Source organism: Elephantulus edwardii, unplaced genomic scaffold (assembly GCF_000299155.1).
Source record: "Elephantulus edwardii isolate Elephantulus edwardi_28Jun2011 unplaced genomic scaffold, EleEdw1.0 scaffold00004, whole genome shotgun sequence".
NCBI lineage: Eukaryota > Metazoa > Chordata > Mammalia > Macroscelidea > Macroscelididae > Elephantulus > Elephantulus edwardii.
In genome coordinates, this window is record NW_006399754.1 from 35,531,567 (window position 1) to 35,559,154 (window position 27,588).

The following is a 27,588-nucleotide window of genomic DNA, read 5'->3' on the forward strand; positions in this document are numbered from 1 at the left end:
TCTTCCCAGTTCTCTGTGTGTCTGTCTCTTCCTAGTTTTCTCTCTCTCTGTGTCTGTCTCTTCCCAGTTCTCTGTGTGTCTGTCTCTTCCTAGTTCTCTCTCTGTCTGTGTCTGTCTCTTCCCAGTTCTCCCTCCCTCTGTGTCTCTTTCTTCCCAATTCTCTGTGTTTCTGTCTCTTCCCAGTTCTCCCTCCCTCCCTCCCTCCCTCTCTCTCTCTCTCTCTCTCTCTCTCTCTCTGCTGTTTGGGGCATTGAATTGGCTCCAGTCCCCACAGTCTCATGAACAGCAGAAGGAGCCCTGCCGGGTCCTAGCCCGTCGTCGTGACGGACTCTGCTGGACGAGCCCATGGCGGCCTCTGTGCCTGAGCCTCTCCGCACGTGGTACACTTCCGGGGGCTGGTCTCTCCTGACACTGTGACCAGAGGACAGGAGACAAGGTCTCGCCGTCCTTGTTTCTAAGGAGATTCTGGCTGTTCTTCCCCCTACACAGATTTGTCTGTTCTCCTGGCAGTCCGTGGTGTATTCAGAATTCTTGGCAAACACTACACTTCCAAGGTATCGGTTCTTTTACTTAGTCTTCCCTACAAAATTGTCAGCAATTTCATCTTACATCCACAGTCAGCACCCTTGGTACCAGGAGTCAGGAGACATTGCAGTGGGAAAGTCTACAGTCAGGGACCTCTCCAAACTATGAGAGCGATGATGTCAGTTTGAAGGCTAAGGTGCGCATGATTCAGGCCGTGTTCTTTTCATTCGTTTGCTGTGCATCTGAGAGCTGGACAGTGAATAGGGAGGACAGGAGAAGAATCGATGCCTTTGAGCTGCAGTGTTGGAGAAGAGCAGTGAGCATCCCGTGTATGACACATACATGTCTGTTCCCGGGAACAGACACACACGTTTAAAGAAGGTGCAGCCTGAGTGCTCCCTGGAGGCAGGAGTGTTGAAGCGTCATCACACAGACTTTGGGCACTTTGCTAGGAGAAGCTTGTCCGTGGAGAGGGACATCACGCTTGGAAAGTGGATGGTCAACAAAAGAGACGACGACCCTCCGTGAGACGGACTGGCACAGTGATGGCTGCAGTGGGCTCAGGTGAGTCAGTGATGCTGAGTGTGGTGGTGCAGCATACGGCTGGGGTCGGGGCTGTGACTCACGGGGTCACTGCGAGTCATACTCAACTCGAACGCACCTAACAACAGCTTTGTCCCGCTCACACATAGATGACGTTGTTATTATTGATTGTCCTCGAATCAAGCATGACTCATAGCGACCTATGAACAAAAGGCCTGAAGCCTTTCTATAACTATCATCACTTATCAGAGTTCATAGTTTCCCGAGGCGTGTGGTTTAGGAAATGGATGCCACTCCTGCTTCCAGTATAAATGAAGTTGTTGTTGTTATGTGCCATCGAATCACTTGCAACTCATAGCGACCCTATGTACAAGAGCCTTAAACGCCGTTCTATCCTGTGCCAACCTCGCTGTCTCAGACACACTCATTCCCACCACTCCACTCACAGAATCGATCCATCTCATTGAGGGTCTTCCTCTCCTGCGCCACCCCTCCACTCTCCCAAACATGATGTCCCTCTCCAAGGACCAGTCCCTCCTTGCAACATGCCCAAGTTATGTCAGATGAAGCTTCAGAATCCTTGACTCCAAGGAGCATTCTGGCTTCACCTTCTCCAGGACAAAGCTGTTTGTTCTACTTGCAGTCCATGGTATATTTAACACTCTTCTCCAGCACCACAGCACAAAGGCATCAATTCTCTTTCTATCATCCCTATTCACTGTCCAACTCTCTGATGTATAGCACATAATTGTGAAGAATATAGCCCAGATCAGGCGCATCTTAGTCTCCAGCCTGATGTCATTGCTCTTCAGTACTCTTGAGAGGTCCCTCACAGCTGACTTTCCCAATGCAATTCGTCTCCTGATTTCCTGGCTGCTGTTACCAAGAGTGTTGACTGTGGAGCCAAGTAAATTAAAACTGTTAACTATCTCAGTCTCTTCACCATCCATACTGATGCTGCCAATTGGTCCAGTGGTGAGAATCTTTGTTTTCTTGATGTTGAGCTTCAATCCAAATAGGAGGCTGCAGTCCTTGACCTTCTGCAGCAAGCACTTCAGATCCTCCTCAGTTTCAGCAAGCAGGGTTGTGTCATCTGTGTAACGCAGGTTGTTGATGACTCTTCCACCAATCCTGATGCCACATTCCTCCTCGTACAGCCCAGCGTCTCAGATGATCTGTTCTGCATATAGACTGAAAAGGTATGGAGACAAAATACATCCCTGATGGACCTTCTTCTTGATTTTGAACCATGTAGTGTCTTCCTGCTCTGTTCTGACGACTGCCTCTTGGTCCAAGTATAGGTTTCGCATTAGCACAATCAAATGTTCTGGGATTCCTAGTCTTCTCAGAGTCAGCCACAGTTTGTTATGATCCACACAGTCAAAAGCCTTTGCATAGTCAATGAAGCACAAATAGACATTCTTCTGGTATTCCCTGCTTTCTGCCAAGATCCATCTAACATTAGCTATAATATCCCTAGTACTACGACCTCTTCTAAATCCAGCCTGCACATCTGGCAGTTCTCTGTTGACATATTGTTCCAAACATTTTTGGATAATTTTCAGCAGAATCTTGCTTGCATGTGATAGTAATGATATTGTTCGATAATTTCCACACTCTGTTGGGTCTCCTTTCTTTGGAATGGGAACAAATATCGATCTTTTCCAGTCAGTCGGCCAGCTGGCTGTCCTCCAGATTTCTTGACACATGAAAATATCATGGCTTGAGTTAAACGCACTTAGTCCACAATGTGACATAGTCCGTCTAGAGAAAAGGACACTGAGAAGCAGTGACAGGAAATGCATAAGTGAAAGCTGGTGGGAACTCACTGTCTAGGTTGTCGACACAGACTAGCACAGATGGGGAGCAATCTGATATGTTGCAGCAGACCAATGCTCAATCCCTGGAGCCACCAAAACCCGGAGCAGCCTGGCTGTGACGTCACTTCCACCTCATGGCAGCTTTGCATCAGGTGTCCAAGGCTGTGAGTCTTCATGGAAGTCCATCGCCTCCTCTTCCCCCCACCCCACCCCCAGGAGAGTCTCAGTGGGTTTAAACCACCGACCTTTCTGTTAGCAGCACATTACTCCACCTACTGCCCCACCAGAACTCCTCCAAGTGAGCGAGAGGAGTAGAGAAGAGAAGGGAGGGCGGGAATGGGGGCAGGAGAAGCCACTCCCAGGGACGTGAGTGGACGTGACTGCCAGCAGCCTGGGAGAACGAGGACTTGGAAATTCCGGATTGCCCTGCTCCGCACAGGCTGTCCATCTCCCTTGAAGAGGAAGGACCTTGAAATGTCAAGGTGACCTCAGCTTGGCTCCCGGACCTCGGCAAGGAGCCTCTCGTTCCTGCTGGTTCTCGCTCCTTTGACACCAGAGAGGAGCGTGTTGTGATTGCACCTCAGCCTGTGATGGACGTTTGGGAAGGAGATCACCCACAGGGCCCCACCCCTCAATAAAACACAGAGAGTGGACGGCAGGGCCTGAGGCCGTGGTCAGCGCACTGGCTGCTAGCATAAAGGACCCCTCACTCGGGTAAAACAACGGATGGAAGGCAGAGGAAGAGAATGAGTGAATGACAGGGCCTGGTGTGCAGTGGTCAGTGCACTGGCTCCTAGCATACTGGACCCCCTACACTCTGTAGCAGTGGATGGAAAGCAGAGGGACAGAGGACAGCACGGGCCTGGGGTACAGTGGTCAGCACACCGACTGCTAATATAAAGGACCCCTCACTCAGTAACAGCGGATGGAAGGCAGAGGAAGAGAAGGAGTGGACGGCAAGGCCCTGGGGTGTAGTGTGGTCAGCAGCAGTAGCCCGCCAATGACCCAGGAGAAGGACGAGGCCAGTGCCCCAGTGCACGGTCAGCTCTGGAGCCCTGTGGGTTCGGAATTGACTCACCACTAGGAGTTTCTTCCCAGGTTTTTCTGCACCCACTGTGGGCCTCCAGCTTCTGGTTGGTCAGAGGATGCACAGCAGCTCGTGAGGGGCCTTTTCTGGGACAGTCCCTTGGCACATCAGCTGTGCGAGTTATTCCTCTGTGCACAGCCTGACTCATACACATGGCGCCCTGTCATTCTTGGTTGGGACATTGGTGATGCCCTCCTGTAGTGTCCCAATTGAAACAAGCTTTCTGAGGGAGGAGAGAAGCCCCCTCCCTCCTATGTGCTTCCTCCTGTTTGAAAATGGAACTCTTAAATCCTCTTGACATTGACGTGGTCAAGCTCTCAGTGACCCCACAGGAGAACCACCCGTAGGGTGTAGGCTCCGTCCGCAGAGTCATCCTCACGGGGGAGCCCTGGTAGTGATAAAGGCCCCTGGGGAAGCCACCAGCCACAAGACATGGCGTTATGCTCCTGCAAACCCCAGGACACCTTCCTCTTCCAGGGTCTGCTCCGTGGCAGTGAGCTGTCATCTTCACGGGACAGACACCAGGCCTTTGTCCCGTGGAACCACCAGTGCATCCAAGCCACCAGCCTCCCCGCCAGCAGCCGGGACCCTGGAGGGTCCTGAGCTCTGAAAGTCAGCTCAAGGTGGACTCTGTACCATCCCATCCATTCTGCTCTGAGAAGGGTACACACTTCAGACAGTGACCCCCAAAACCAGACCCACTGCCTTCGTCTGTCCTGCTCTGAGAAGGGTACCCACTTCAGACAGTGACCCCCAAAACCAGACCCACTGCCTTCATCTGTCCTGCTCTGAGAAGGGTACCCACTTCAGACAGTCACCCCAAAACCAGACCCACTGCTATTGAGTAGCTCCACCTCAAGGTGCCCTCACACTGGACGGTGCTCACAGGGTGCCCACGGCTGGTTGTCAGACGTAAGGAAACACAGCAGGACGTAAGAAGCATCAAAGGCCCAAGTGGATGAAGGTGGCCATGCGTCACCACTGGGAAGACTCGTGCTCTGGACTGTAAACCAGGAACGTCCACGCCAGGGCCTCTGACTCCTGCGACCCCGTGTATGTGAGAACCCAGCAGTCCACCACGGGCGTCCAGGGGCTGTGCTTCCACAAGTACATCACCAGGCCTTTCTTCCAAACTTCTTCCAAGTGGGTTTGAATGGCCAAACTTGGCATTAGCCAGAACTGAAGTCAGACTGGCCAAAGGCACGGCTCCGGGAAGCCCGCCCTGTCCGGTCCCCAGGACGTGGAGCTTCTCCAGCAAGCACGTCACTGCGTCCCTCCCTCCTTGCCAAGGCCCAGGCCAAACCCAGGCCGGCAGGCCAGCTGAGGCCCCTGCAGCCCTGTGGGACCAGGTAGGGCTGGCCCCCGAGGGTCTCTCCGGAAGCACGCTGCCCTGTCACAGCTGCCGTGGGAGCTAGTGCTTCTACACCTGCCTCACAGCGACCTCACGTACAGCTGATCAGAACCTGCTCTCCTGTGCTGTCCTCACAGTCACATGTGCACAAGCCCACACCTGCAGCCACAGTGTCTGTCCATGTCGTGGAGGGGCCTCCTCTCCTTCTCAGAGCCCATTTACCCGAGCATGATGCCCCCTTCTCAGGACTGGGTGCCTCTTGATAACATGGTGGGTTCAAACCACCCATCTTTAATTTAACATCTCTGAAACTGTAGTGTCTGAAAGCCTTTGAAGAGATCCAGAAGATCCGGTTCCTCTGCCCACTTGCCCTGCTGCCTTTTTATTGTGACTCACTGCCATCTCCAGATTCATGTGTGCGGCAGGGCCGGGCTGTGGGGCCAGAGGCTCTGGATACACAGACGGGAAGCTCTGTGCCCTGTGACTCTGCCTCTGCCAACTGCTATCTTCTCAAACTCGAGAACCTACATATTCATTGTCGTCGTTATGTCAGTCGAGTCGCTTGCCACTCAAAGCAACCCTCTGTACAACAGCTCTGAACCCTGCTCTGTCTTGAGCCAACCTTGTTGTCTCCGACACACCCACCCCCATTACCCCAGTCACTGAGTCAATCCGTCTCATCCAGGGTCTTCTTCTCTTGTGCTGTCCCTCCATGCTTGAAAGCATGAGGTCCATCTCCAAGGACTGGTCCTTCCTTGCAGCGTGTCCAAAGTATGTCAGATGAAACTTCAGAATCCTTGCCTCCAAGGAGCAGCTTGGTCACCCTCTCCAGGATGAACTTGTTTGAACTCCTAGCAGTCCATGGTATATTTAATATTCTTCTCCAACACCACAGGTCAAAGGCATCAATAATTGTTCTATCATCCTTAGTCATTGTCCGGCTCTCTGATGCATAGCAAGTAACTGCAAAGACCATGGCCTGGATCAGGTGTGCTTTAGACTCTAGACTGACATTGTTGCTTTTCAGTTCTCTGGGGAGGTCCCTGACAGCAGATTTTCCTAGTGTAATTCATCTTTTAATTTCCTGGCTGCTGGTACCAAGAGTGTTGATTGCAGTGTCAAGCAAACTGAAGCTGTCAACAGCCTCAATCTCTTCATCGTCTATCATGACACTGCCAACTGGCCCATTGGTGAGAATCTTTATTTTACTGATGTTAATCTTCAATCCATATTGAAAGCTGCAGTCCTTGACCTTCTGCAGCAGATGCCTCAGGTCCTCCTCAGTTTCTGCAAGCAGGGTTGTATCATCTGCATAATGCAGGTTGTTGATGAGTCTTCCTCCAATCCTGATGCCACATCCCTCCTCCCTGAGTCCAGCCCTCTGGATGATCACTGACAAATGCTATTTTGAAGGGAAGGAGTTCTAGTGGCCTAGTAAGGAGTTGCACTACCAACCCAAGGGAACATGGTTCTCCTCCACCAGCTGCTCTGGGGCAGGATTAGGAATCTCCTCCCATACCGTTTTCAGCCTCTGAAAACCCACTGGAGGGTCAGCTATGAGTCAGTTCCAACTCCACAGTATACAACAACAACATTATGAAATTCCGAAGTTAGTGAATAAATGACAGCCTGTAAGCAGATGCTGGTCTTATCTTCTGAGAACCTGGCTTTAAAAATGCTTTCTTATCACAAGACGGCAGCCCTGGACGCCCTCACTAGGCCATGCCAGGACATTTGAAGGGCAGCTGCCTGGCCAGCTGACTGGACAAAATCCTTAATTTGTCCCGATCCCCAAGAAAGGCAATCCAACAGAATGTGGAAATTATCAAACAGTATCATTAAGATCACATGCAAGCAAAATATTGCTGGAGATATAAACAAACAGCTAGAACAGCACATAGATTCTAGGGAACTTCCAGACATTCAAGCAGGGTTTAGAAGAGGCCACAGCACAAAGGATATTACTGCTGATGTCAGATGGATCCCGACTGAAAGCAGAGAGCACCTGAAGAACGTGCAGTCATGCTTTATTGACTCTGCAAAGGCACTTGACTGAGTGGATCGTATCAAAGTGTGGCTAACATTGAGAAGAGTGGGAATCCTGGAAGACTTACATGTACTTCTTCAGAACCTATACCTACATCAAGAAGCTGTTGTCTGAACAGAGCAAGGGAACCCTGCATGGTTTAAAATCAGGAAGGATGTGTGTCAGGTTTGTAGCCTTTCTTTATAATCATTCAGTCTGTTTGCTGAACAAATAATTCATGAAAACAAACTCTATGAAGAGGAACGTGGCATCAGAATTTGAGGAAGATTCATCAACAACCTGCATTATGCAAATGACACAACTTTGCTTGCTGTTAGTGAGGAGAAAATGTAATGCTGCAAAAGATTGAGGGCTACAGCCTCAGTATGGATTACATCTCAGCATCGAGAAAACAAAGTTCTCACTACAGGACCCAAGAGTCAGCATTACAGTAGATGGAGAAGGATTGGCGCTGTCAATGAGTTCATCTGCCTTGGACCAACAGTCAACAGACTTGGTAACGGCAGTCAGGAAGTCAGGAGACATTGGGCGAGTCTGCTGTCAGGGACCTCTTCAAAATACTGAAGAACAATGATGTCAGTTTGAAGACTAAGGTGTGCTTGATTCAGGCCAGTGGTCTTTGCAATCACCTGCAATGCCTCAGAGAGCTGAACAGTGAATGAGGATGAGAGAATTGATGCATTGAACTGTGACGCTAGAGAAGAGTGCTGAATATCCCATGACTGCAAAAAGACAGATACATCTTGGGAAAAGTGCCGCCAGCATGCTCCCCGGACGCAAGAATGGAGAAGTTTCATCTTACAGACTGTGGGCATGTTGCTAGGAGACGCTGTTCCTTAGAGAGGGACAGCATGCTTAGAAAGGTGACAGGTCAGCAAAGAAGAGGAAGCCCCTCAGCCAAGCACATTGACACAGTGACAGAAGCAATGGGCTGTAGTGAGTCACAGATTGTGAGGACGGCGCAGGATAGGACAAGGTTCAGGGCTGTTGTTTATAGGGTCATATTCAACTCAACGGCACCTAACAATAGCAACGACAACAAGAAAAACAAGGAATAGTCAACCCAGTCAATCCAAATGACTCCCATGTGCGTCAGAGCAGAACTCGCCTCATGGGGGTTTCAAGGCTGGCTTTTCAGAAGGAGATTGCCAGTTCTTTCTTCCACACTACCTGGTTGGCAGGGGAGCACAGTGGCTGTTTGCTCCTGGAGACTTCTGGAACATATAGGGTGGGGAAGCTTCACTCTCTAGGTAGGGTTGGAAAGCAGAGAATGCCCTCCAGGTGGGAAGGGATAGAATGGAACCTAATTATGATTACCAGGCTAGAAAATGACACCTCAGTCCAGCTGTTACTCAATAGATGTTTGTCTCATCATAACTAAATTTGACTTGAAAATGAGCAATGTGAAGACTTGGATTTCACTCTGTAGAAGTTAGAAGAATGGCCATGTACTCCATTTACACACCAAAATATGTCTTCGTTTTCTTGTTTTGAACAGAAATTGTTTAAAAATTTCTATCACACTTTCCTCCACCTTCTCAAATATATTAGATAGATAGATAGATAGATAGATAGATAGATAGATAGATAGATAGATAAAGAAAGATAGAAATAGAAATATATTTGCTGCTTTGTACCATAGCTGACGCTCCGGCGAGTTTTCAGAGACAATAAGCACACAGGAGGAGATTGCCCGTACTTCACCCACGGTGCAGCTGGTGGATTTGAACCATAAGCCTTTGCTGTGGCAGAGCAGCTCTTTACCACTAAGCCACCAGAGCTCCCTAGATATATAGTTAGATTTGCAAAAATAAAACTCAACCCATTGCAGTAAAGCTGGACCTGATTGGCAGCTGACCCTCCAGCAGATTTTCAGTCTGTAAATCGGATCACACTGCAGGTTGCCATCTTTCTCCTGGGGAGGGGCTGCTGGACTTGAACCTCCAGCCGGCCGCCACCTTTGGCTTTGAGGCACACGTCCGTGCCGACCACGCCCCCAGAGCTTCCCTGCAGGAACGCAGACGTCTGCAGCTGCATGTGCGTGTCCCCCACGATGCCCACGAGCATGGGGGAGGTTGAGGGCTGGAGTCCACAGGGCTGAGGTGCAGTCTCTGGGCCTTGGGTTCACTGTGAGTGGGTTACCGGGCGGCCACACACACACACACACACACACACTCACACACACACGCCCATGGTTGTTGTGTGGTGCTGTCCAACCGATCAGGGCTCACTGAGACCTGGGTGAACGTGAGTGAGACAAGGACGCAGACTGAAGGGAAGCCTGAAGGCGTGGCTGTGACTGAGGGACCCTGAGGGGCAGTTAGCTCTGTGTCTCGGCTCCGGCCGGTGGGTTAGACACTCGGAATGTGGTCTCTGCCAGCCTGGGGATCAGTCCTGGGGACCGGCGCTGGCTGGGACAGTCCTGGCTCACCACAGCTGGCCACCGGGCTTGAGTCCTCACAGAGATGCCTGTCTGGCTATGTGGAAGGAGTGGGAAGCAGTTTTTAAATTTCCATGAACTGGTACTTTGGCCTTTTAAGTGGAAGATGCGTCTGAAGGATGGTCTGGTGTCTGACTCCCAGCTTTCTGTTCAAATTGAAGGCAGCCAGAGGTCGCTCTCCTAGAAATTCTCTCGGTGCAGTTGCCTCGGAAGTTAAGCTGAATTGTTAATTGTAAGGCTGATGGTTTGAACCCACATCGCCTCATGAGAAAAGTAAAGCCGTCTCTTCCCGTGAGGATTTCACTGCCATTGAGTTGGAGCTGGCTGGTTGCTGATGCGATATTCCCTCTGCAACTGCACGGAAGGCAATGCCCTTCATTCTCCATTGGCGCAGCTGGTGGATTTGAACTGCCTGCCTTCGGCTTGGCAGCGCAGCTCCTTACCCGCTAGGTCACCAGCGCTCCCTCCAGCACCAGAAGCCTGATGACGCAGCTCTGCCTTGTTCTGTGGGTGGATTGTGTCAAAAGCCCGCCTGCCAGCCACGCTCCTCCTCTTTGTTAAGACACGCAGACCCCTGAGACTCGCCACAATGGGGCTGGTTCCACGGTCACACGCGCTGCTGTCATCGGAGGTTCATCTGTGTGAACCCAGTGTAGTCCTGGGGGCACAGCGGCTTAGTGCTTACCCACTAACCCAGAACCCCGCCCCTGGCTCCCCAGGAGACGGCAAAGCGGGGGCCTGCCCTCAAGCCCTGTCGGACAGTGCTTCCTGTCCTGCGCAGTCCCTGCGGGTCACTGTCAGTTCAGTGTAACTGGCTGGTTTGGGGTTTGCATCCATTTTCCTAGACCATAAGAGAAAGAAATGCAGAAAGTCTTCCTTATTGTGGGATTTGTTAGCTCTTGTCCACTTGCCGTACAGTGGTGACTTGTGGTTGCTGTGAAGCTGAACACTGTGACACTGATGTGTCAAATGTGATAATGGTCACCTATGGTGGACAGTGTTTGGTGGAGCTCCCTCGTTAAAACAAGCTTGGAAGCTGGAGTGGCATCCACTTCCGTAACAGCGTGTCTCTGGAAACCTCTATGAACCTGGAGAGAGGATGAAAGTCACACAAGTGTGCAGGACTTTCATTAATAGGGTCGCTATGAGTCACCTATAATTTGACGGCACTTAACAACATAACAACATAAGTACTAGATTGTGGGTCATACGTGATGTCGCCCAACAACAACGTAATGGACTAGACAAGTCATTACCCTGAGGCAGAGTGCTCGCGAAAGCCTGTTCTGAATGTGTTGTCCGTGACGGAGCATGAACATAATCTAATCAAAACAGGCGCCGCCGTTTCTCCAGATGACTAGTTATAATAGGAAGTTACCTTTCTAGACAAACCAGTCGTCCCCCTGAGCCCCAAACCCGAAACAAAGCCTGTTGCTCTTGGGTCTGTTCCCACCACAGCGGCCCGTGGGCTTCCCAAGGCCATCATCTTTGCAGGGGCCTGCTGCCTCGTTTCACTCCCAGAGAGCAGCTGGAGGTTTTGAACCCCTGACCTGTGGGTTGGCAGCCCAGCACTCAGTGCCCCCTGACTCCTGTTTGGTTACCCGCGGCCGGTGACCATGCCCATCCTGTTTTGCAGCTGCTCCTGTTGGCAACGGTTACATCAAGCCTCCAGTTCCACCTGTGTCTGGTGCCCAGAGGGAGAAGGGGCCGCCCGCCATGCTGCCCCTCAGCGTGGACCCCGACAGCAAGCCCGGCGAGTACGTCCTCAAGAGCCTGTTCGTCAACTTCACTGCCCAGGCCGAGCGCAAGGTTCGCATCATCATGGCGGAGCCCCTGGTAAGTGGGCAGCACCCCTCAGAACCAGCACAGGCCACCCCAGCCAGCAGGCCAAGCCAGGAGGGGCCCTGCTCTTCTTCATCCCCAAGACTTGTGGGTCCCTTAAGACCGTTTCTGGGAAATAGTGAGGGATCTCTTAAAAATTTACAAAGCTACAGACATATGACTTGAGGCAGTCACACCAAGCCCCCTCTTCCCAAACCAGTGCTGACAGGTCAACCCCTCTGTGCTGCATCAGGAGGAGGGTCAGACCTCGGACCAGGCTTTCAGAGAACTACTACCACCCAGTCAGTTTCACCTAGGGGTAACCCCACGTGCTAGAGAAGATAGAACTGCTCCGTAGTGTAGACTTGGGGGGGAGGAGAGAGGAAGGGAGGGAGGGGAGGGAGAATGAGAAGGAGAGGGAGAGGGAGAGAGATTGTACACAGCCTGAGTTACCCCCTTTCAGCGTTTTCCACACATATAATTCCCTGGCAGTGACAGCCTTATTCAGGTGGTGCCACCACCCTCAGTGTCCCTGAGGCTCTCAACCAGCCCTTCCAGTTACCTTTGTCGATTTGCTCTCACTGGGAAATGTCGAGGGTCAGTAAAGAGAGGAAGACCCTCGACGAGACGCAGGGACACAGTGGTGACCGCCACAGGGGGCCTGAGCCGGACAGAGCCCGTGAGGGTGGTGCGGGACAGGGAGGGTTCCAACCTGCTGTCCCCGGGGTCACTGTGAGGTGTAGTCAACTTGATGGCACCACAACAACAGGTACATTTTTTTTTTTAAAGTACAATGCTTAAAGTCGGCATAATTTGCTAGTTAAGGTAAATTTTTTGGGAGGAGGTGTTGTTCAAAGATTTCAGGAGGGATTTTGGTTTTGAGTCAGCTTTTTACACATTATCTCATGGCAATAGTTTGTTGAGGTTCTTTTAAATACTAGTTTATTTACAAAATTCAAATACATTGATTTCGAGAACAGATTCTTCTATTTCCCTCACCCCCCCAACTATAAAATAGTACAACCCCATGATTAATCCTCCCTCCCCAACACATCCTCGTGCCTCTGTTTCGACCCTCCCCCATCTCCTTGGATCCTTATACTCATTCTACAATAATGGTTTTATATAATATTTGTCCTTGTGTGACTGAGTTAGTTCACTCGGCATAATGCTCTCCAGTCCCTCCCACGGCAGGTCATCATTTACAGAATCATTGCGCCTGCGTGCTGCGTAGTATTCCATTGTGCACCATGGCAGCAGTTTGGGTGATTCCTTTGGCATGGATGGTTCCATAAAGTCTGGTTCTGTTGGAATCTGGAATTCTGCCCCGGTTCGTGTCATCTTCACGGCAGCAGACCAGCAGGTCTTTCTTGCCCAGTACCGATGTAAGGAAGCTCTGAAAGCCTCAGTGGTGCAGTTAATAGTCACAAGCTCTGTGTGCCTCACAGGGCCCTGGACCTGGGGGTCGGGGGACACTTGGAGAGCACTGGCTCAGTGAGGGCTCCTGTCACTCGTTCCCCACAGAACCTGGCGATCAGGGACCCCTGTGATTGTGTCCTGGGGAACTTCCTCAGCGAATGCGGGCTCAGCAGGAGGGACAGATGCTTTGAAAACCAAGCCTGACTCTTTGACCACGTCCTCCCTAATAGGCACCTGGAGGGCTATGTGTTCTGCTGCTCACTGAAAGGTGAACTGTTCCAGCCCACCAGCTGCTTGTTGGGGACAGATGAGGCAGTGTGCTCCTGTAAAGGCCCCAGCCCTGCACACCCTGTGGGCCAGTTCTGCACTGTCCACAGGGTCCCTGTGAGTCCACATCCGCAGACAGGCCTGGTCTGTTTCTGTCGTATTTGCCCAGTGGTAGGTAGCCTAAGTGCTTGTACTTAAAAATTAATGAAGTGAAATAGTTTGAGCTTCAGGCTTATCTCCTTATTCAACATGGAATTTTTCTGAGTGGCATAGTTTGTCCTGTGAGTAAACATTATGTCTGAAAAATTTATTTGTGGCACAGGCATTCTTTTCTTGTTAAATTTTACATGGTTGTTGTGTTGTTATGTGGCACTGAGTCACATGTGACTCACAACGACCATATGTACTACAGCTCTGAACCCTGTTCTACCCTGAGCCAACCTGATTGTCTCTGACACACCTACCGCCATTATCCCAGTCACAGAGTCAATCCATCTCATCGAGGGTCTTCCTCTCCTGCACTGTCCCTCCACTTTTCCAAACATGATGTCCCTCTCCAAGCACTGGTCCCCCCTTGCAACATGCCCAAAGTATGTCAGATGAAGCTTCAGAATCCTTGCCTCCAAGGAGCAGCCTGGTTTCACCCTCTCCAGGACAAACTTGTTTGTTCTCCTGGCAGTCTGTGATCTATTCAATACTCTCCTCCAGCACCACAGCCCAAAGGTCCTTGACCTTCTGCAGCAAATGCCCTGGGCCCTCCTCAGCTTCAGCAAGCAAGGTTGTGCCATCTGCATAACGCAGATTGTTGATGAGTCTTCCTCCAATCCTGATGCCACACTTCTCCTCATAGAGCCCAGACTTCTGGATGGTCTGTTCTGTGTATAAATTGAAAACATATGGAGAAAGGATGCATCTCTGGCGTACAACTGTCCTAATTTTGAACCAGGCAGTGTTCCCTTGCTCTATTTTGATGATTGCCTCCTGGTCCAAATATAGGTTTCACATAAGCATAAAATTGAATAATAGAAGTTCTACTTCTTTTTTTTAATTCTTTTTTATTTTATTATTTTTGTGTGAGTGTACCGTCAAATCAGATCTGACTGGTACAGGAAGAGATTGTCCCTCCTTCCCCGGCAGAGCATCTGGTGGATTTGAACCGTGCGCCTCTGGGATTGTAGTTGCAGCTCCTTACCACTAGGCCACCAGAGCTCCCCTAGAAGTTCTACTTCTAAACTAATGAATGAGGCAAAACTTAACTTCTAGATAAATGAGTTATGTACAGTAGATGAATAGCTGTATTAGGTCAGAAATGTTTAATGTAATTATACCATTTCTGCACATTACATGTGTGTGTCCACATGCATTCTTTACATGGCCCACTGTTTGAGAACAATATGGCAGCTTTTCTGATACAAAAAGTGTAACAGATCATCGTTGATTTCGGTGTGGCTGTTAAGTGCTGTTGAGTTGGAACCGACTGACTCATAGCTGATCCGTCGGTGAGTTTTCAGAAGCTGTGAATTGCACAGGAGACTGCCCGTCTTTGTCCTGCGGAGCGGCCAGGGGATTTGAACCACATGCCTTTAGGCTGACAGCACAACCCCTTGCCACTAGACCACCAGAGCTCCTTATAAACTTATATGCATGCCAGAGAGAGCTCTTTTGGCCTAGTGGACAGAAAGTGATGCTATCAAGCCAAGGGTGGGTAATTTTAATCTGCGCCTCTCAGGCCTGGTTTTAATTGTTTTTGGTCAAACATTCTTCTAGGTGGTATAGCACTGGTGTGTCCACTTGCTCTACAGAGGTAACTCGTGGTTGCTGTGATGCTGAACACTATGACACTGATGTGTCAAATGTGATAATGGTTACCCATGGTGGACAGTGTTTGGTGGAGCTCCCCGATTAAAACAAGCTTGGGAGCAGGAGTGGCATCCACTTCCATAATAGCTTGCCTCCAGAAACCCTATGAACCTGGAGAAACGATGAAAATGATACAAGTGTTCAGGTCTTTCATTCATAGGGTCTCTATGAGCCGTCTACGACTCGACAGCACTTAACAACAACAACAACATATTATATGTAATATTAGTAAAACATTTTAAGGTGTCCTCGTAGCTTAGTGAGTAACCAGGCCCTGTGCTACCTGAACTACCAGGCAGGTCAATCTCCCCGACTCTCTGTGGATAAAGATTTAGTCGTAGAAATCCAGCCGAGGGTCTCCACGAGGTGGATCTGTTCCACAGGAGTGCCTTGGGGGTTTTTTTTCTGCTTTTTTTGAAAAAAAAATACATTTTCTTATTTTCCCTAAAGATATGTCTTGCAACTTTTTTACATAAAGCAATAAAAGATCGATATCTGGCACTATTGTAAATTCTACCTTTTCTTAAACTATGTTTTTATTCACTTACTGATGGTGACTTGGCCTGTGAATTTCAATACACTAATATTACAGTCATTTATTAAATTCCATTTAATCAGATGATTTGAGCACAGATAATTTGGGTTTTCCATAGATATTCTTACCATGTCATCTACAATAACTTGCAAATAATCATTAGCTTTTATCGCTTTTTCCTCTTATATCTCTAGTGGCTTATCCTTTGTCATTGGTTTGCACACAACAGTTCATATACGTTGTGTCTCGTTTACACACGTTGTACTTTATATACTCTTTCACTCACACTATTTCATACCGTCACTTATACCCTTATTAATTACTACTGCGCTCTGCCTGTTATTACCCCATCATTTCAAGCGCCCTGGGCATCTTTCTGTTCCTTCACACACACCCCTGTTTGCCTGCAAGCCGCTAGTGCTTTCCCTTCCCACTTCCTGTCACTTCCTTGCTCCCCTCACCTTTTGGACCTTTATACACATCTTACCAGCTATCATTCCATTCTTACAATAATGGTCTTATGAAACCAAGTTAGAATACTCAGAATAAATGCTCTCTAGACTCTCCCATGTTAAATGAGTATTTTATGAAATCATTGTCCTTTACTACGGTTTGGTATTCCATTGCGTAAATGTACTTCAAGTTCTCCATCCAGTCGTTTGTTGATGAGCATTTTCTTGCTATTGTGAATAACACTGCTGTGAGGACAGGTGTGAAACACAAACCCCCGTTTGGGCCTCACTTCTGTTTTCCCAGCATGAATTCCTAACAGTGGAAGAGTGGGCCATTTGGGATTTCTATGCTTACCGTTCTCAGAAAGTTCCAACTTCCTCCAGAGCAGTCGCACCATTTTACAGGAGTAAGGAACGCTCCGTGAATGGTGTGTCATCCTTGTGAGGGGTCTAGTTTTAGTAAATGTGCTGTGGACTGGACCCCCAGAGTTCTTTTATGTAGAAGTAGGGACAGTAGCACTTTCGAGGAGAAAAGCTAAATGTATCCAAACAGCGACAATTGAGGGAGAGAAGGCGAGATCATCGCTATCAGCAGCTGACCTTTCTCGTATTCCCAACGTGGAGTGTCGTGTGGCCTGGTAAAAGAACACACCGGCCTGTGCTGGGGGACATGCAGCCAGGGCGCTCCTGAGAAGCACGGATGCTGAAGCTTCATCTCACAGACTTTGGTTTTACTATCAGCAGGGACCCGTCCTTGGAAAAGACGTGATGCTGGGAAAGGTGGAGGGTCAGTGAACAAGAGGAAGCCCCTCAACAAATGGACTGACACAGGGACTGCGACAGTGGCCCTGAGCCCAGTAGAGATTGTGATGATGGCACGAGTGAGGACAGGGTGTCCGTCTGCTGTCCCTGGGCTGTTAGGAGTCAGAGGTGCCTTGACGTCACCTGAGAGCAGGAATATGAGGGTGAGGAATGGTAAAACTGTCTGCTTCCATGAGGGGGCAGCCCGAGGAGGGTCCACTCCACCCCGCAGGGCCCTTCAGTGACCCGTGGGAGCACACAGAGCAGCGAGAGCCCGCTCAGAACCAGTGGACCTTCGGTGGCACAGAACTCCAGTGCTCAGCTGCCCACAGAAAGGACCGTGGTCAGAATCCACCAACACTCTGCAGGAAAGAGAGGTGGCCGTCCGCCTCCATACAAATGCCAGCCTGGGCCCCGACAGGCACATCTGCCCTCTTCTCCCAGGTTGCTGGGAGCCAGGAGCAGCTCAGTGGCAATGCCTTAGGGACACAGTTGCTGCTTGGTTTTGGTGATGCAGTGTTTAAGCACCCAGATTCTACCAAGAAGTCTGGCAGTTCAAGACTCAAGTGGTGGGTCCTTGGGGAAAGACCCCATCTTCTACGCCCACAGAGATTACAGTGGCCCAGAAAGCCATGGGCGGACCTGACTGTGGGTCAGCAAGGTCAGAACCGACTGGCCGCATCAATGCCACCACCCACCCCCGTGCACCGCGGGGATTCCCATCAGTGCCCATCTGCCTGCTTGTGGCGTCAGCCTTGTTCAGCAAGACTCCAGAGCTCTTCAAACCCCACGTGCGGGAATCTGTGTTATGCCACAGACCCCCCCATTCTATTATCTTCAATATAACACGTTTTTGTCTTGAATATAACATGTTTTCATGAAGATGCCAAGAGTCACTTTCAACAATTTGAAAGTACACTGTTTTATTACTGGAGGTGCTCAAAAGCCTGTATTTTTTCATTTGTTAATTTTATTTGTTAGACAACGAATCCTCATACCTAGACAGAGAGAGATGCAGGATCTATTCTCTGCAACATTAAAGTTGTAGAATTGGTTTGTTTTCGTGAGTAGAATATTTTATTAATATGATTGGTGGAGGTACAGGGAAAATACCTTTATTAGATTAAAGTTTTAGAACTGGTTTGTTTTCATGAGTAGAATATTTTATTAATGTGATTAGTGGAGGTACAGGAAAAAAAACTTTATGTGGTGATTCTGTTGACACCACACGCACCCCTCCTCAGAGGAGGAAGGAAACCCAGGGACAGCGGCTGACACCCTCCATCCATCTGTCCATCCGTCCCAAGCCTCGGGGGACAGGTCCACCCAGAGCCGAGGCATCTCCCAGGAGGTGGGGTAGGAGGAGCGTGGGGAGCACCCTACTTTTCTTGGAAGGACCCACCGCCACTATCACTGCCTGGGCTTCTGGTGGACCCTCAACCCAAGACCATAAGCCCACAGTTTTATTTACAGCTCTCCGATACCCACACAGCTAGTGATGGATTCGGGGGAAGGAAGGAGACAAGACGTCCTCCCAACATTGAATGTTAGGTGGTTTTTCTTTGTAGATACCTTTGTAAACATCTTTCATTGACTGGACAATGAGTCTTTGTACCCAGAAGATACTCCAGACCTCACTACTTACAAATAAGTCGATACTTTCCTTCTATTTCTGTTGCTTCATCAGGACATTTGATGGCTCCTGCCCGGTCTCACTGCTTTCACCTCTGAAAATGTTGTTCTGAACAAGCTAAGTGGGGTCGTCGGCCCTGTTTTAATATTTTTATTTTAAAACATGAAAATAAAGGTAATAGTATAATAAGCCTCAAACCTGTTTCTGAAGCACTTGCTGCAGAAGGTCAAGGACTGTAGTATTCCATATGGATTGAAGCTTAATGTAAAGAAATAAAAGTTTTTCACCACTGGGCCAATGGCAGGACCATGATGGATGGAGAAGAGATTGAAGTTATTAACAGTTACAGCTTGCTTGGCTCCACAATCACCTCTCTCAGCACCAGCGGTTTGGAAATTTAAAGATGAATTGCACTGGGAAAATCTGCTGTCAGGGACCTCTCCACAGTACTAAGAAGCAATGATGTCAGTCTAGAAACTAAGGTCTGGCTGATCCAGGCCACAGTCTTCTCATTCACTTCCTATGCCTCAGAGAGCTGTACAGTGACTAAGGATGACAGAAGAAGAATCAATGCCTTTGAATTGGTGCTGGAGAAGAATATTGAACTTACCATGGACCGCTAGGAGAACAAATAGACCTGTCTTGGAGAAGGTGAAACCAAGTTTCTCCTTGGAGTCTAGGATTTTGAAGCTCTGTATTACATACTGTGGGCACGTGGCCAGGAGGGACCAGTCCTTGGAGAAGGACATCATGCTCAGAAAGGCGGAGGGACAGTGCAGGAGAGGAAGACCCCGGATGAGACAGATTGATACAGTAACTGCCACAATGGGAGTAGGTGTGTCAGAGTCAGTGAGACTGGCTCAGGACAGGACAGGCTTCAGAGTCGCTGTACACAGGGTCACTATGAGTCACAGGTGATTCAGCGGCACATAACAACAACAACAACAACACATTCATGATCATTTTAGCATTTTTTTAAAGAGTGAAAGTTGATTAAACGTCATCATTCTTTTTCTAGTTTTCTGCTTTCTGTCTTTTGTAATTCTCTCAGAAGCCAAAATTCAAGATTTCAATAATACTGGTGAGAGTGTACACGGCCTCAAAAAATGGGAGGGGTTTGTTTTAGCTCCTGACACCTCGTTCCAGTAACGTCACACTAGACTGAAGCGTGTGACCCTGCAGAGCCTGTGAGGGCAGCGGGTGGGCAGCTCGCCTTCTCGCTGGGCCCCACGAGCTGCCGTCTCTTTGAGTTTCCCTCTCGGACAGGTGTCTAGTAAGTCCCAGCTGGGATAGGTTTCACTCTGTAAGAAGTGCGCACTGAACACTCATTTGTTCATTCTGTACCTCAGCTAGGAGCTCTGGTGCCTCGTCAGCTGGAGCTGTGCTGCCAGACCAGAGGCATGTGGTTCAAATCCACCAGCTGCTTCTTCTTGTTGTTGTTGTTAGGTGCCGTCAAGTCAAGCATGACTCATAGTGACCATCTGAACAAAAGGTCTCAACCTATTCCTGTCCTGCGTCATCCTCACACTTCCTGACACAAGAACCCACTGCAGCAGTCCATCCACCTGGTCACGGGTCTTCCCCACATGACCCAACAAGGCGTGCTGCCTGGGCTACGTACAAGGCCAAGCAAGGTTAAGTCATCTACAGGGCTCGAGTTCACTGGGGAGGCTAGAAACACGCCGTCCCTAAGAGAGCAGCCTATGGCAAGCCTGTCCACCATGGCGCTGACCAGCTGAAGTCTGCACAAAGCCTTCAGGCCGTAGCTGAGGAGTGAGCTGGTCAATGCTGTGGGGCCCTGAGGGTCCTGAATTCTTACTGGGTGTGTTAAGATTCCACATACAAGTTCTGTGAGGTTATCCTCATTGATCCATTCCATAAAACGATCAGAAGAAATCCTGACACCCAGTGGATCACACGCTGGTCCACAAACACCAGGAGGTGCGTGGGCTGACCTTTCCCAGGTACCAGAGCCTCAGGAAGGACCACGAGGTCTGCCACTCCACTGGGGGTTCATAGGAAGTGCCATGAGGTCCACCACTCCACTGGTCCACAGGAAGGACCACGAGGTCCGCCACTCCACTGGGGGTTCATGTCACATTACCTGGAGAAAACGTAACACCCTGCAGCTCCACCACTACTGCTGTGAACATGGTGTTTTTAAAGTTTGTCCCTAATAAACCACAGAGGACTGAATAAATAAATAATTGGTCAGACAGGAGATTCAAGTCAGCCCCACTTCCATTAGGGAGGACCCCAGTCAGCTACGTGCTGCCGTTTCTTCAAGGCCAGCAACAATGCACTCCAGGACGGCTGTCCTGTTCTGACAGTCCTCAATAATTTGTGTTTTCAGTTCATAAATTAAGCCAAGCCTATGTCTCTGCTGTATATTTGACACCATACAATCTCTTTAATTAAACTGTTTCATCTTTATCAATCATGTGCGTTCCACCAACGTCTGAATCCATCTATAACAGAACAAAAGAACCTGGGTCTGAACTGTCAGCAGCAGAGCGACATCCAGAGCCACTCTCCCCGTCACCTTCCCCCTTAGCTTTGCATCCTAGAAATATATTCTGGCAGCAGAACTTTGTTTATTCCATCCAGAAATAGTTGACACAGATTTTGAAATGGCCCACGGTGATGTTGACAAACCCTCGGCACCTTGTGGTCCTACAGTTTGCCTCGTTAGAAGAAGAATCGTTCACACGGCACTACTGTTATTTATAGAGTCTGCTTATGCAGCAGTTTGTGAGTCCAAAATAGGTAGGCTTTCTACACAATTATTAACTTTTTTTATTACACCAAGGACTAGATGCAGAATTTGTTCCAAATCCTAGCTTGTGTTGCTATTAGTAATTTCCGCAATAGTGATACTCGCACAATAATGCGTACCCATTAATCAGGTGCTTTGAGTGGAAGATATCTCCCCGATTCATCGTGCTGTAAAAGGGAAGTTAATTGTTTAGTGATTCACAAATCCGTTTTTTGTTGTGTTTTTTTTTTTTTAAATCTTCAGCAAATTTACACATTTGCACAGCAGCTCGTTACTGACTCATTGTACCTGGATGTTAAATCATTTCACCTTTTAAATTTTCATTTTACGGTAGCACATAAATTTGAGTAATTGAAAAGAAGAAATATTGAATACCAGATGCTCTGCTGGAGAAGGAAGGCAAACTCCTCCTGTACCAGTCGGATCTGATTTGACGGTACACATTAAAAAAAAATTAAAAGAAAAGAAGAAATAAGGTGTCTAAAACAAAATTATGAAAATAAAACTTACATTAAAATTTAGATATTAGTACAAAAATTTTTATTTGAAAGTTAGAAAAAAAAACAACCCTCCCTAATTTGGAACATGCAGTTTTGTTTGTTAGATCTGTAGTAATCAAATAGTTCTTACGTCAAAAAAGCTTTGTTCTATCAAGTCACTTCTGCCTCGTGGCCACTCCGTACACGCTCTCTGCAGCTGTGAATCCTGACAGGAAGGGGTTAGTCATCTTTCTTCGCAGAGTGGCTGGTGAATTTGAACCACTGACCTTTAGACCATCACTTTGGCATGACACGCTGCACCACCAAAGTTCAGGACTTAGCCCAGAACCCAAGCCCGTTGCCATCAAGTAGGTGGCAGCTCACAGAGGCGCTCCCCCCCCCATGGAGTTGGCGAGGGTGGACATCTCTCCAGGAGGAGGCCTCCCTCAGCACTGCTGGTGGGCTCAGACTGCTGGAGACAAGTATTCTGTGAGTCGTGACACCCTCGCGTGGCCTTCACCCCCGGAGCTCCCTCATCGAGTTTCATGCGATGCCTGACAATTCTCAGCAGGTGTTCCGATGCTCACAAGTGGTTTTCACCCTGAAATAATAGCTAGGGACATGCACGCGCTCAGCACGCGTCCTCAGACTCCTGCGAGGGCTCTGATACCTCGTGTGGGGAGCTGTTGTGTGCCATCGAGTCAGACCCAACCCGCAGTCAACCTGCAGCGGGTTTTCAGACAGTAAATCACACGGGAGGAGATTGCCCACCTTTTCCCCACAGAGCAACTCATGGATTCAAACCGTGTGCCTTTGGAACTGCAGCACAGCTTCTTAGCACGAGGCCACCAGAGCTCCTGCAGGAGGGAAGAGTGGTGGTAAAGAGCGTGATTGAGACACCAGTGTGTGTGTAAGCTGGAGGTGAGGGCTCCCAGGTCACAGGGGTGGGGGGGACACTCTTTCATCACGTCACCCCATCTCTGCTGCCACGAGAACAGAATGTGCGGTCAGAGGTCTGGAGAGAAAGGGAGACCAGCGCTGTCACTGCACAGAATTTCTAACATGCTCACGTTGTTTCTTGTTCAACTGTTATATTTGGAGAGAAGTGCATAGTTCATGCAGTACTGGCACCCCTTAGCCACAAGTAGATTGTTGTGTGAATTAGAACAGTCCCAGTTTCTTAGAAGAATTCAAGTCTAAAAGGAAATGTAACATGAAAGGCATCTGTATAACTATATAAACAGTCATTCTGTTTCGTCCGCAAGGCGTTCAGTTCTTCACAGAGACACAATTTCGGGTAATGCACAGATGCCGTGTTCTGATCAACACCCTTTGTGGCTTTCTTCAGAAACAGGTTTAGAAATACCTCATTGTTGAGAAATAGAAGTGTATTTTACATGATAAAGAAATACTGTATTTTCTATTCTCTTCTTATGCCTAACTTTTACTAGCATACGTAGAATAATATCCAGCACTATTTCTGTCTCAATAGCTAGACAGGCGCCGTTGATTTGAGTACAACTTGTAGTGACCCTCTGAACAAAAGCTCTGAACCCTGTTCTGTCCTGCACCATCCTCACACTTCCTGACACACCAGAGCCTGTGCAGCAGTCACTGTACCTTAATTGAGGGTCTTCCTCTCCTTTGTTAACCCTCCACATTCCCAAGAATAGCCCCTCCCAGCAACATACCCAAAGTCTGTGAGGCCAAGTCTTACCATTCTTGTCTGAATAGGCAATAAAAAAAAAGAAACTTTAAACTTTTCATGTTAGATAAAGATGAGCCTTTCCAGTATTTGGGGGCATTGTTACGTTAGTATTGCATCATTACTACGCTGGTGTTATTGTAAATGAATTCTAATTTAGGGCCACCTGTGTGTCACATGTATTTTAAGTTTTAAGTTGTAAATAATCTTGTTTACAAAACTTAGGACATAATTCTACATGTGAATGATACTCAGGTAAAACGTCATTTGGTTGAACCTGTTGAAATGGTTGGCCTGCGTGAGCCCCTCAAGTCTGTGCGTCATCTGGGCCTGGCATTTGCTGGCGTTTGCCAGATGGCGTGTATCACGGAGGAGAACATGGCTAGCCCTCCTGGCCGGAGCTGCTGGGTCAGCAGACGTGGATGCCCAAGACGATTCTCACGATGTGGACACCACACCTAACTTCTAATAGCATCTGTCCCTACACTGTCCACAGGATGTACTGGTGCAGTAACTGCAGCCATGCCCTCTGTGTGTCCGAGCTGATGCGGTGGCACAGGACAGGACAGGACTCGAGCCTGTCGTTGACAGGGTCACTGCAGCCATGCACTCTGTGTGTCCGAGCTGATGCGGTGGCACAGGACAGGACAGGACTCGGGTCTGTCGTTGACAGGGTCACTGCAGCCACGTGCTCAGTGTGTCAGAGCTGATGCGGTGACACAGGACAGGACTCAGGTCTATCGTTGACAGGGTCACTGCAGCCATGCGCTCTGTGTGTCCGAGCTGATGCGGTGACACAGGACAGGACAGGACAGGACAGGACTCAGGTCTGTCATTGACAGGGTCACTGCAGCCATGCCCTCTGTGTGTCCGAGCTGATGCGGTGGCACAGGACAGGACAGGACTCGAGTCTGTCATCCACAGGGTCACTGCAGCCATGCCCTCTGTGTGTCAGAGTTGATGCGGTGACACAGGACAGGACAGGACTCAGGTCTGTCGTTGACAGGGTCACTGCAGCCATGCACTCTGTGTGTCAGAGCTGATGCGGTGACACAGGACAGGACAGGACAGGACTCAGATCTGTCGTTGACAGGGTCACTGCAGCCATGCACTCTGTGTGTCAGAGCTGATGCGGTGACACAGGACAGGACAGGACTCGGGTCTATCACTCATTGGGTTGCTGTGAGTTCTCCATGTCTCGACAGAACCTGATAACCATGCAGTAACTGCTCGTGTTCGGTACAGTCTCTTGGCGGGTGACTGTAGCAAGAGTTGGATTCGACCATCCTTGCCTCCTGTGGATTAGGAAGGAACACTGTCCTTCCAACAGACCTGCCGAGAAGAGGCGTATCGGTAGCCTGGGAGGGGACAGGTGTCGGTGATGGTGGCAGGGAGCTCAGAGCAGACATAACCTTGCACGTGGGTGACCCACCTAAGCTCCACTGCTGCTGGCCCTGAAGCGCGTCTCCTTCATTGCCCTGCCGGTTCCCTTCCACTGTGACACACACTTCCTTCTGTCTGCTTGGCGTCTGTGGCCCTTTGCTTTGTTAGTGTTTCTGCTGTGTCCATGCACTTACTTTCTCGGATAATCCATCCTCGTTTCTTAACTTTCCATTCTTACGGGGCCCTCAGTCTAACTGACTTGACTCTGCATTTGTAGTCTACAGCCAACTACATTTGTTTCTTCTTTTAGTGTTCTTTATTCTCAACAACTTTTTTTTTATCAAACTCATATACCAATATGTTCTACATTATCTGTTTGAAGAAAAAATATTGACTTGTCATTGTTGGGTGCACTGCAAACCAGAGAGCTGGCAGTTTGAATCCATCAGCTGCTCCATGGGAGAAAGATGGGCCATCTTCTCCCATTATGGTTTACATCCCTGGAACCCCACTGAGGGTCTCTGTGGATCAGAAGTGACTCCACAGCAGTGGAACGGGGTTGGAAACACGGGACGACTTAGAACAGCGGAGTTTTGGTCTGAGGTAAGACAAAGGGCAAAGATTGTGGGGAACTGAAAACCTCCAGCCACCAAGTCAGTCCTAGGTCATGGCGACCCTCCGTCCCCTCCCGAGACTGCCAGTCTTCGTGGAAGGAGGCTGCCTCACCTGCCTCCTGAGGAGGGGCTCCTGGAGTAGAACTGCTGACCTTTCAGTAAGCAGCCTGACAAATAACACGCTCTGTCACCAGGGCTCCTTAAGAATCAGGACGTAACGAGTGAGTGAACACCACGTGTGAACTCGGCAGAGCCAAGGCCAAGGGCCTCGCTCATCTCAGGACCAGCACGGCTTCCTCCCTGGATGGGAGGGTCCCAGCTGCAGCATTTAGGTGCTAAAGCATCACCCCTTCTGCTAACTGCTTTCTGTGTGTCTCTTTCTATCTAGGAGAAGCCTCTGACAAAATCTCTACAACGTGGAGAAGACCCTCAATTTGATCAGGTACGTGAAATGTTATATGCTGGTTTTCTTTCTTTTGCTGTTTCTTCAGTAAGTCGTATATGTATAGATAGACTGGTTTTTCCTGATTTCAAAAATGCAAACACTGGCTGGTGCCTGTTGCTGTGTTGTGGTGTGTCCTACCCCCACTCTGGGGTGTGTCTGAGCAACTGTATCTGAGCCATTGTAGTGACAGCTTCACCTTCTATTAAATGTACAATTGGATCTGATGACTTGAACTGGTAAGAACTGGAGTGACATATGGAGGCCCTTGATTGGTTTGTTTCTTAAATCTGTGCCACAATTGAAAAAGCTGTAGGGAAAGAATTTAAATGTCACTAAACAGTCACTGAGATTACAGAATACACCCACTCCGTCAAGCCCGTTCCTGCCGGTAGCAACTCGCCCTCCGTCAATTTCTTAGGCTGTAAACAGAAGCAGAACACCCCTCTCGCTGCTGTTGAACACATGAGTTGACTGGAACTGCCAACCTTTCAGTTAGCAGCCCAGGACATTGTGCTCTGTACCACGAAGTCTGCTTAACAGAATAAACAGTCCAAATAACGCACAGCTTCCTGCACTAGCATGGATTCGTGCTTCCATTCAACATTTCCCCAGTATCTACTATATACTTATTTTATAAATTATCAAAAGAACAAACAGATCTGTCTTAGAGGAAGTGAAGCCAGAGGGTGCCTTAGAGGATGGCAAAGCTTCCTTCATGTACTCTGGACACGTTGATGGGAGAGGCTGTTCCTTGGAAAGGGACATGAAGCTTGGACAGGCAGAGGGCCAGCGAACGACCTTCAGAACGGCACGGTGCTGCAGCAACGGCTTCGAGCTGAGGAGCAGGGCACAGGACAGGGCAGGGTTCAGAGCTCACTAAGAGTGGCAGTCAACGTGCAGTACCTACCAACATCAACAACACCGTGTACTTAAGGAGCCCTGGTGGCACAGTGGTTAAGTAGTTGGCTGCCAACTGAATACTTGGGGTTTTGAACCCTCCAGCCCTCCTGGGGAGAAAAGACTGGGAAGTCTGCTCCCGTCAAGATAAACAAAAATGCAAGCAAATATTCTGCCGTCAAGCGGCGTCTGACTCCACCAACCGTCCACCAGGTCCCGAGGCCCCGCGGCTTCGTCTTTCCCCGGGGAGCAGCGGCTGGATTCAGCTCACCAGCCTTTCGGGTCACAGCCCAGCGCATCCCGGTCTCCTCCATGCCTGTGGCCTGAAGCACCTCCTGGGCCCTTCTGCTCTGTCGTGTCTTGGCTGTCGAACGGATCAGAGCCAGTGAGGTGTGTATAGAGAGAACTTTCCTTTAGGAAAATGACTCACACTGAACGCTGTCGACTCCCAGTTCTATAGGTCGGACAGGAGAGTTCTTGAGGCTTGAATCCTGCATTTAGACACTATTTCCAAGATGTGCCCATGTGCTGCTTGGCTTTATCGTGTCCCAGTGGCCCTGTGAGGTGCCTGCCCGGTGGCCCCACGAGGACCCTGACCCAGTGACCCCGTGAGGACTGTGGCCAGTGACCCCGTGAGGACCCTGACCCAGTGACCCCGTGAGGACCCTGACCCAGTGACCCCGTGAGG

General features: G+C 49.3%; 1 protein-coding gene across 1 annotated transcript in view; it reads left to right on the plus strand.

Moving 5' to 3' along the window:
- The window catches only part of FRY (furry homolog (Drosophila)), a 257,892-nt gene that overhangs the window by 47,164 nt on the left and 183,140 nt on the right, over positions 1 to 27,588 (plus strand). Inside the window, exons 2-3 of the mRNA XM_006879581.1 lie at positions 11,450 to 11,649; positions 25,947 to 26,000. Of these exons, the coding sequence (XP_006879643.1) occupies positions 11,450 to 11,649; positions 25,947 to 26,000 (254 nt within the window). The remainder of the gene's footprint in view (positions 1 to 11,449; positions 11,650 to 25,946; positions 26,001 to 27,588) is intronic.